This window comes from Coregonus clupeaformis, chromosome 26 (genome assembly GCF_020615455.1).
Source record: "Coregonus clupeaformis isolate EN_2021a chromosome 26, ASM2061545v1, whole genome shotgun sequence".
Classification (NCBI taxonomy): Eukaryota; Metazoa; Chordata; class Actinopteri; order Salmoniformes; family Salmonidae; genus Coregonus; species Coregonus clupeaformis.
Window position 1 is genome coordinate 41,637,305 of NC_059217.1, and position 11,065 is coordinate 41,648,369.

Consider the following 11,065-nt stretch of genomic DNA (forward strand, 5'->3'; position numbering starts at 1 on the left):
GACTAATACCTATCCAGGACCTCAAACAAATGTATTCACTTCCAGGCTTTTCATGGTTCCTTTACTTACAGTTAAGATCTTTGTTAAAAGCTTATGGTATACCATGGGATGCCCCGTTAACATCCCACATAATGCTTACATGGATAGACCCTTCATTAACTTCTAAAATGGTCTCTGCCACTTATGATTGCCTGCTGTCTGTTAAATGCTCTACATTGGGTGTCACTCTAGTTTGGAACCGCGAAATGCAGGGATTGGGGCACGACCTGAACTGGGATACCATTTGGGAAAATGTATTTGTTACCTCTAAAAACCCAGCACACCAGCTTATACATTATAAGCTTATACATAGAAGTTATGCAACCCCATTTAGACGTTTTAAGATGAAGCTGATTCCCACTCCAATATGTGATAGATGCTGTTGGCACACTAATGCACATGTTTTGGGAATGTCCTGTGATGTCCCAGTTCTGGTCACATGTTTCCGATTTCCTTACAAAAATTATGGGTTTCCCTGTGAACAAAGATCCACCTTTATTTTTGTTGAATGATGACTCTTCATTTGTACTGCAACTGGTTCAGAAAATAATAATTTATGCGGGGTTAACAGCAGCAAAAAAGGTTATCCTTAGTGCTTGGATTACCCCTACAATCCTCTCACCTCAAACATGCTTATCATATTTTCAAGATATTGTTTGTATAGAGTGATCAGTGATAAACAAAGCTTGGGCAAATACAGTTGATGCATGGGATGTATTATGCAAAACTCTATCAGATATCAACAACTCTTGACCAAGCAGTGGACCTACATGGTAAGGGAGTGGGGGGACAACATTTTATTTTCTGAGAATAATCTAGAATATTTTTTATTGTAAACTCTACTTCCTTCCTGTAAATGTCATATTGTGCACTCAAATAATTGCCTCCTGACAGTATGTAAATATTTATACTGTATGTTAGTGTTGTCATGTCGGCTAGTATTTGTAACGTGATACTGCCTTGTATGTAGTATATTGTGAAATAAAATAAATGTTGATCACAAAAAAATATGAACAGAACCACATCTTGGCATGAAATCACAAATGGAACTATTCTTTCTCTTGTCACTTTTCCTGATGGAGGTAATGAAAATGTACTCCACTCCACCCAAAGTGAAAGAAGGTATAAGTCATGTTTGGTTCGGTTTCATTTGCCCATGTGACTCTCATTCAAAAACAAATAAGCAAAGAGAAAGTTTAAACCACTCAATAGCTTTTCCTGGAGTTTAATACAAGCACTGAGTTTATCTGGGTCAGCATGCACTTCAAAACAGAAAAGCAATTTGCAGGATTAAAGGGGCAATCTGGGATTTGCCACTTGTTTTAGTAAACAGCTGAGGGATGGGGCTTGAGAAATGTAACCACTCTCCAATTAATTGTCAGAGCTATACATGCAAGGAGCTATTGATGCAAGGACTGACCATCCATGAGATCAAACCCATGTTTTGAATCTACACAATGTTTGAATGATGTAAAACAAGCTTATATTTTGGGTCCTGATGGGTTAAGAGAGTTGAAATAAATTCATGAGGCATTTATAAGTTATATTCTTCAATAATCAATGGTATCATTCCAATCCCGGATTGCCCCTTTAAACAAGTAAAAATGAGGACATCTCTTTGACTCTGTCCTTCACCCTTTTTTGTCCCTCTCTCAGGGTCTGACTTAGTGGGATTCGACCCGTGGGAGGAGAACTCCAGGCCGGTGGAAGATGGACAATCAAAGTGGGTCATAGAGAAGCTGATTAAAGATGCTAGTCGCTGAGCTACTCTCCCCATGATTAAAGACTGAGAGGCACCACAGCAGATAACAATCGACACAAACAAGCCACCTTCCCTACCGGGTCGGGGTGTGCGTCTGCAGACACGCAAGCAGATGTGCACACACACACAACGTCCAGACACATGTCATTCATGTCAACCTAGGTTAAATAAACACCATTGTTAGGAAGGTTGGTATAGTGTCTTTGTCATTTCCACTGACCTACTACCTATTTGACAATAAGACACTGTACACTTGAAACAGAATACAACATCTCCACCTTGCCAGTCTGTCCCCATCCCCAAACCCCTTGATGTTGAGTGTGTCAGATATTGTCGGACTAGCCATACTGTTTCAGAATTTGATATTAAATTATCAAATTGGGGACCAAGAAGCACTGGAGAGAGAACACATTTATTAACTTGCTGATGGGGTACTTTTTGGGTTCTGGGGTTCTATTGACAATCCAATGAGGCGAGGGCCCACTGGGCGCAGACGTCAGTTTAACGTCTGGTTTAAATTTACATTTGGTTGAGTTGTCAACAAACGTGAATTCAACGTGAAATCAGCACAAAAAAAATCACCATGTCATTGGATTTAGGTTAAAAGTTGGGTGAAAAAAAGACTACATCCCCTTACGTTGATGACTTTTTTCAATTTTCGAAGTTGGTTCAACGTCATCACATTGCATCTTTTGGTTGAAATTACATGGAAACAACGTTGATTCAACCAGTTTTTGCCCAGTGAGTGGGGGTGGGCCCGGAGTGTCACACTCACAGACAAGTAAACAAACTCTGGCTGAGAGGATGTCATGGTCTGATAGAGCATTGAGCAAGAGCATTGATTCGTGTATTTTGTCAGTGGAAGGTTATCTTACCTCTGCAATACCTTTGACCTAGTTCCCTGTGGCTCACTGTCTCCCTCTGTAAATCCCTGTCGTTTCAGACATTGTAAATATGCCACTGGGATATTTAAATTGTCAGCTTTTCATGCACCACATAACTTTTGAGAAATCTTGTACTGTTTCTCTTGAACCACTTTTGAAATATTAATGGAATGAGCTACTTTAAAAAAGAACGAGACTACACTTTAAAATGTTTAGTTTATTTGAGACAGTTTTATCAATGCTTAGCAAGATTGTCAATAAAGTTATTGTATCATAGTATACAGTACATGCAAAATCATCCTCTGAATTATTTGTAAAGCTCAAAGTTGTACACACCATCAGTTATGAAAAACAATAATTATGTCTGTCTCAAAATACACAAATCTACACTGTCAATGTTAAAACAGTCATAGAGGGGCAAGATAAGCTCAATTCATCTTGAAAAGCAATTTTATAGTATCCAGAAATCCAGATCAAGTCAGAAAACATCCTTAAAATAATACAAAACAGAATAACAAACAAGAAAAAAAGCATATATATAATGTAAATAATATAACAGGCAAAAGCAGGAATAATTTATTATTCCCCTAACTCATAGTGTAAACAAGAGCCTTAGGCATGTGCTACTCTATGTTTCATCATATGAAGTGTCTGGAGATGGGAGCAGAGCAGAGGAATCCTGCTGGGAATTCTCTCTCCGATCACATGTCATCAGCATGTGGGCGTAGTGTGGCTCTGCGGTGTGGATTCCAAGTCACTGTAGCTATATGGCCGGTAATGGGATCTCCCTGGAAATGGCCTTGCTCGTCCAAGCTATTATTTTGAGACATGGGGTCAAAATTGGACAGTCCCTGGCTGCTGTGACCGGCGCCCAGTTTACCCAGCAGAGACGTAATCTCATCTACCCCCTGGTCTCCCAGGACATGGTGGTGTGGAGGCTTGGGCTTGTCGTCTGCAGTTTGGTACGGCTGGTCAATCACATGCAGCACTCTGGAGGACTGGAGGTTGTGCAGGGACCGTGACTGGACTGCAGGGGCGAGAGGGACACAGGTTACAGGTGAGTTAAATGTTGAACTACAGTATGTCACACATATATCAACAGTCCAACTTTAAGTCGTTAACTGTACGCCACCCTCAACAATCTTGTACCTTGGCCTTCGGTTGTACAATTACCTAAAGACAACTAGGAATTGATTATATTCATAGAGCTGACGGACAGTCAGTTAAGATGACAAATTAAATTTAAGTAATTCACAATCTTTAAAACCTTGATGAGACCATTATATATCTTTGAAGTCCATTTCATATTTTATCCAACAGTTCCTCCAACTGTTGAGAGGAATTTGACAGTCAGACAGGCTGATGAGAAGAGTGTTCAATAATACATGGTCTCTGTGCTGAGGGTTGTCAGCTCAGCTCTTTGATGTGAATTGGTGGGCCACCTTGCTCTGCAGAGTTGTTTTAGCACTGGCACTGTAGCAGCGTCTGGCAGTAGGAGTGAGAGGAGCTCTAGTCTATTCAGCTCTCCAGCTGTGATTTGAGGCAGGGGGTATGGGGTGGTGGGGCGAGGTTTGGCCAGACGGTGCAGGAGGCTGACTCACCCCTCACTGGGCTGAAGTCCCCTCCTTGGCTGACCTTGGGCTCGGCGAAAGGGTTCAGGCTAGGGAAGAGGATGAGGGAGAAGGACAGGAGCAGTACCTGGGGAAAAAGGGAAGGGGAAAAGATCACATAATTTGCACTTTGCCAAAGTCAACGAGGTTTAGCAGTTTGGGAGAGCTTCCACTCCCCAGTGGAGCTCCAGAGTTGAAGATTCACTTTTTCAGTAACTGTTTAGAACGGTTCAGTTAATCCCAGTACATGGGCATCATTTTCCGAAAGGCATTAGAAGAGATACAAACTCATTCATATTCATAGTGGATTTACAAGTCTAATTTCCCGCTTGCACTGATGTGGTGTGATTTGTTCTGTCCAATTATGTTGTAGACAAGGGAATCAATGGTTTGCCTCTCTGGAGTGTATCTATATGTGTCTATACTTACATATGTATGTCTGGCATACATCTTTCTCTCACTCCACCTGTCTGTCTCGCTCTAATCTCATATGGTGTATGGCCTGATCTAGTAAAACTGTTTCTTAAAGTGACACTTCTCTTTACCAGGACACAAGTCCCAGTCTGGGTGGTCTTTTTGGATCCGCCCATGACCAGAGTCTGCAGCCTGCGCAGCTGCTCCATCAGAGACCTGGGAGACACAGAGGCTCAATTAGCAAACGTTGCCACCGGGTGTACAGAGCCAGAAACAGAGCAGGGAGAACAGATTAGTGTGGAGTTCCCTCACGTGTTGCATTTCTCCAGCTGGAACACTTTCCTCTGTAGCTCCTGGTTGTGTGTGTTGCAGGCAGACATCCTGGAAGACAAACAGCAAGGGAATTTCCCAGATGAGACTGACGAGCTGCTGCTGCTTGATCAGTCCAAGAAACATATTAGCTAGCTATCACTCTAATCACCACTGAAAAACACTTTTGTATAATTAGATCGTACTGTGACAGTCAAGTACACTGAATTACACATTTCTGACTGAAGTGGGCCCTGTGAAGTTTCTCTGTGCCACACAACTTAAGCAGAAACACATTGAGAATCTCACTGCCGATAAGTACTTCTCACAGTGGGAGGCCGTTCTATCTCTTGCTAGAACTAAAGCGGTACATGCTGCGGGCCGACCCAGTAGAGACAAAACTACAGATTCTACTTGTAGAATCGCAATGCTCGTCATTGGCCAACAACTTGACTATGTACCAATCAGAGAGCACGAACCCCCACGTGGGGGAGCCAACAAAAAAATTTAAAAAATAGGTAATTTTCTCCGTACATCCACGGATGAGCCAGTCACACTTCATATACAATGTAAACTATGGGATGGGAACTAGCTAAGTGCACAGGCGCAATGTACACAACACTAAATACTTCCTCCAAGCTAGCTAACCACTGTAGCTAGTATTGACGTTATAATTAAATCACAATGGATTAGCTAGTTTCCATGAAACAGCTGCCTGTGTTAGCTGCTGAGTTATTGCAGTGTCCTTAGCTAACTAGCTATGTTGTGCTAGCTAGCGAATATGCTAATGTTAGCTAGCGAAACATTTGGCTATGGGATGGCACTGGCAGTAAGGGATTTTGGAGAGTGAATTAAATTGTTTCTTCATCGTCTTGCTAGGTAGTTATCTAGCTGTGGCCATCTGGTTAGTATCAACAAGGGCTTTCTACAAAATAGAAACATTAGCGCAGATAGCTTGGAATCTAGACCACAGGCAATAAGCACGGATATGCATTGCCAAACAATGCTACTGCCACCTTCTGGTTTGGAGTACTTTACAAGGCTGAGTGGCTGACGACTTCCAAGGTCTTTGCTGTGTGAACACAATAGAGATTGACTGCCGACACTCTGTTCAGAGGTGCTAAGTATTGTCGGCAGGCAAACGTTTGACAATCCTACCATTGTGTCTGCGCATTCACACACTGTTTCTTATAGGCAGAATGCAGTCAAAAACGTGATTTTTCTGTGTTTTATATATATTTCCACACTATGAGGTTGTAATAATACTGTGAAATTGTGAAAATGATGATAATGCCCTTTTAGTGTAAGAGCTGTTTGAAAAGATCGCCTGAAATTTCAGCCTGTTTTGGTGGGTAGGTGTTTTGACCTGCCAGGTGGCAGGTAACATTTGTTAATAGACCAATAAGAACCAATGACTTCCAAACCTTTCTGCCAATAACAGCTAGTTTTTTGTTTTCCCCTCCCCACTCAGAAATTGCTTTTTGCTAAGAAGCTATTTGTCTTTATTTTTGACCATTTTAATTGAAAACAATCACAGAAAGGTACTTAATTGTTATCTAGAAATTATTTGATATTGAGATAAAAATGGCTGCATTGGACCTTTAAATTAAACTTTTTGTGCTCAGCACCCTGTGACATGTTCCAAATATCTTGTTAGTTTGTAGAAGTTTTTTATTGATTTTTGGCAGTTCTAGTCAGAATTGATCTACTTTTAATTGAGGTCTGTGAGTCCCTGCCTTATCCATTTGCCAGTACCTGCTCTCCAGACCATCGATATATTCCTTTTTCTTCTTCCTGCTCTCCTGAGCCGACTGCTTGTTCCGGATCTTTCTGCGAATTTTCTTCAGAATTCTCTCCTCATACTAACAGAAACAGACAAAGGAAGTACATATTTAACATGTTACATATTTAACATGTTTACACACTTTTCGAAATCCTCAACAGCCATAAGTTGATCTGTGAAGTTGCAAAGTGTGCAAAAAAGTTTGACCTTTGTGAGAGGTAGTTGGCTAGGCAGAGTCACCCCCTCCTTGGCCAGCAGTTTTTTCTCATCCTCATTAAGAATCAACTCTTGGAAGGACTGTTGGGACTGCTGTGGGGGCTGGAAGTGAGATGGAAATGTTAATACAGTAAGTAATACGTACAGCATCACAACCAGTGGCCAGCTGTAATGGGTTTTTCAGAGTGAATGGAGGGAGTGCAGAGTTACACAGCAGACAGCATAGCCCTCCATCCCTCTCATTTCATGCTTTGCTCATGCCAATTACATTGCCTGAACCCATGCCCTGCTGCGACTGTCTCTTTTAAGTTTAACCTGTACTCCACTTGCTTCATGCGCTCCGCAGATTTTATTTGAATGACTTTACCCCTCTAACCCATTCCTCTCCACTCCAACACACTCACTCACCTACACACAAACTATTACAGACACACTCCCCCAAGCGCACACAAACACAAAAGCACATTCACACACACACGCACACACTAACACACACACACCCTTCATTATCACTCACCGGCTCAGATGTGCCAGAGAGCAGTAGGTCCTTGATAGTGAGGGGAAAGCCAGAAGACAGCTGGGTTGTGTGTACATCAGAGGAACACTCTGTCCCCCCAGTCCTTCCTGGGTAGAAGCCTGAATCCCAGCCATCTGTAACCACACAGAGAGACGTGATGTGACCAGACAGAAGGGCCATAATTTGTCTGTGATTGTGTTGATACTGAGACAATGTAGGCCTTTGCCTAATGAATACATAGAGCCTACAAACACAGACTGTGTTGCTTTCAAAGGATGAACTTCTGTTCCAATGTTTGACATTAACAAATTACAATACTTAATCACATATTCCGCATGAAGTAATAATGTAACAGTCTCTGTTGCTTATTTTTACCATGAAACTTTAAAGCAAGTATTTGTGATACTTTCTGTGCTTAGTCATTTGTGCCAGCTTTGTCTTACTGATATCAATGGAGAAGTTGGCATCCAGGGCGACCTTGGTTTGTGGCTGTGGGGGGATGAAGTGGGGCTCCATCAGAGGGCTCTCAGGGCGCTGGGGGCTGTCCATCTGATCCGAGTGCTGATCCTCACTGATGCCACTGTCACTGGGAGAGGGAGACCATAGGGGGGACCCCGACACTGAGTCACTGCCACTCAGGAGGGCATTCAGGAAGTCCTCGCCCTGTTGCTCTGCTGGACGCAGCACCTGCCAAATGACACACCAAATGTGATAATTACTGTACAGCCAAACTGGAGAGAGTGGTTGAGAATGGCAGGCTAGACATGGGAATCACATAGTAGACACAGCCAAGGGGAAATTTTAAAAACACTGCAGGATAACATCACAGAGTGAGAGATTTCACTCCACTCACGTTTGGCTCGTGGATTGGCCAGGCATGGTTGTCATGGTCTCCCATCTCCTCGTGACGGAGGATGCCATCGTTTTGATCAAACAGCAAATCAAGCAGCTCAATCCCGTCGCAACCCTGGAACAGAACAGGCCACTTAATGACATGTTGCTCTACGTTTACAACTGAGAGATAACATACAAAGAGCCTTACAGGATGGCTGTAAAAGCAATCATAACCAGGACTAATGCTTTTTATTGCCATTATCTCATGGCACTCCTATCTAAAAAAATGTATCAGTTTGACTATGCCCTTCAATACGTGAGTTAAATTAAATTGATCTAGTTTTGATTAATTTGAAAGGAGAAAATTGTAAGACTATTCCTTTATAGGCTACACAAAGCACCCACATTCCTTTGTAGACTACACAAAGCACCCACATTCCTTTGTAGACTACACAAAGCACCCACATTCCTTTGTAGACTACACAAAACACCCACTCCCATTCACTGGCACGTATATACAGTATGTTGCCTCCTCTGAACTTTGTTAGACAGTACATATAACCTTGGCTGCCCTAATAACACAAATTACTAAACAAATTATCCAGGAGACACTAAAACACAGAAACTAAGACATAGGCCCTGTTACCTGATCTGAATAGTGGTCCATCATTTCAGTACTAGGGTGGCACAGGAAAAAACTCCCCAAAATAAAACAAATCCAATCAAATGTTCTGTTTCCTTTGTTGTGAAGGATCTCTGTCCAGATGACCGTGTCTCTACTGTATCTCCTTGCTCTTGTTCTGAGGTCCAAAGTTTAAACTCCAACACAACACACCCAGTCATCAACCCCAGGCCTGTCATCCCATTGGCCAGCTTGTAAAGATGAGATTTGATTGGCAGGGAAAGACTGACAACTATGGTAAGTCTGTCTGTCTAGAAAATAAAGAACCTTCTTCATGGATGGATGGATGAATAGATCAGAGTTCATATTTTCCTATCATCTTGTTGTGTTTGATAGCAGATTGACAGGGATTGAGGATAACCTTTGACACAGTTTCTGTGTGATGTTAGTTAATTCATACAGTATACATGCTCTTTATGGCCTGTCAATGAGAGCTTGATTGAACATCCTTCATTAGCAAACAGTTCTGAGCTCATAAAAGTAATCAATGCATATGATTAGATGTATCCATTTGAAACAATCCCCATGAAAATGAAAGAATGCTTTTATAATCTAATCTTTCTTTGTTCATGCAAATAACTGTTTTAAATCGATCAATTCATTCAAGTCTGACCAGAAAAAACATGACCTTATCACAACTCTCTCACAATTCCTCAGAAGAAGACAAAAATGTAGATCTCCAGGAAGTTGTTTCTGCATTTGGAAGGCTCCACCTGTTGTTATTACTGGGATTCAGTTGGGTTTATGACTAAGGCCTAGGACCGCAGCACAGGCATAAATCAATAACAAACAACACATGGGGATATTTTGATGTGTCCTCTTTTCTCAAATACATTCAAACTTGTTCCCATTTTAGCTGCAATGATGAGATGCAAAGACCCCAGACTGAAATGGTGGCCCTGCATGGAAAATAGAAAAAGTGATGAACTGCCAGTCTCAGTGTTTTAATGTGCAAGACAATCTATTCAAATCTCACTTTGTCAAATTCCAAAACAGATGTCTGTTTCTGTTCTCAAACTATAAATCAGAAGGCCTTATGAATGGTATTACAAAGTTGATGGCAGATGCTTTGGCAAGGCTATTAGTCTGTACATCTCAATAGTGACAGAGCTATTTCTCCAACATCTACATGCTAATAAAGCACATACAGCAGAGAAGCTATGCACCATTTATTCATATTTCTCATAAGACAGTTTACATTAAATTGTTCTCCTATCAGACACTATTTATTTTCCTATCACATTTCAGGAGAAGACCCAGATGCAGCCAGCGTCGAAGTAACAAAAGTTTATTACAAAAACAGGGGGCAGGCAAACGACAGGTCAAGAGCAGGCAGAGGTCAGTAATCCAGATCAGAGTCCAAAAGGTACAGAACGGCAGGCAGTCTCAGGGCAGGCAGAGGTCAATAATCCAGGGTGGCGTGATAAGGTACAGAACGGCAGGCAGGGTCAGGGCAGGCAGAATGGTCAAAACTGGGAAAACAGGAACTTGAAAAAGACAGGCGCAAGGGGAAACCCACTGGTAGGCTTGACGAAACAAAACGAACTGGCAACAGACAAACAGAGAACACAGGTATAAATACACTGGGGATATTGGGGAAGATGGGCGACACCTGGAGGGGGGTGGAGACAATCACAAAGACAGGTGAATCAGATCAGGGTGTGACACTTCCGTCTCATGTGAGTTGTCAACGTCTTAATTTTCTATTATGTCCATAAAGCCTGACCCTTTATCTCTCCCTATCTCCTTGCTCACTGTATCACTTACAATATCTGTCACTCTTTCCTTTAGTCTGTCAGTGTCCTGCGAGCTGTGTCTTCAGTTTGCAATTGGATCACTGCTAATAACCATGATGGTCTTCATATTGTGGCAGGATTACATGATCCTTATTGCTCCTCTATCTGATGGGAAATGGGTCCAAAGGGTAAAACCCTGTTCTTAGCCTGCAAGTTGCACTTGTACATTGTTACAACATCTGAAAAAGCAATACAGCTATCACTACTCTCAGACTCTGT

General features: G+C 42.0%; 1 protein-coding gene across 1 annotated transcript; it reads right to left on the reverse strand.

Annotated features, from left to right (window-relative positions):
- Positions 1–2,882: 2,882 nt before the first annotated feature.
- On the reverse strand, positions 2,883–9,176 carry LOC121540371 (cyclic AMP-responsive element-binding protein 3-like protein 3-B). The gene is made up of 10 exons (XM_041849199.1): positions 9,015–9,176; positions 8,388–8,501; positions 7,978–8,221; positions 7,535–7,668; positions 7,009–7,119; positions 6,774–6,880; positions 5,022–5,090; positions 4,841–4,925; positions 4,287–4,383; positions 2,883–3,712 (listed from the first exon to the last, which is right to left on the reverse strand). The coding sequence occupies exons 1-10, from the start codon at positions 9,036–9,038 to the stop codon at positions 3,387–3,389; spliced, it is 1,311 nt and encodes a 436-aa protein (XP_041705133.1). The 5' UTR covers positions 9,039–9,176; the 3' UTR covers positions 2,883–3,386.
- Between the last annotated feature and the right edge of the window lie 1,889 nt (positions 9,177–11,065).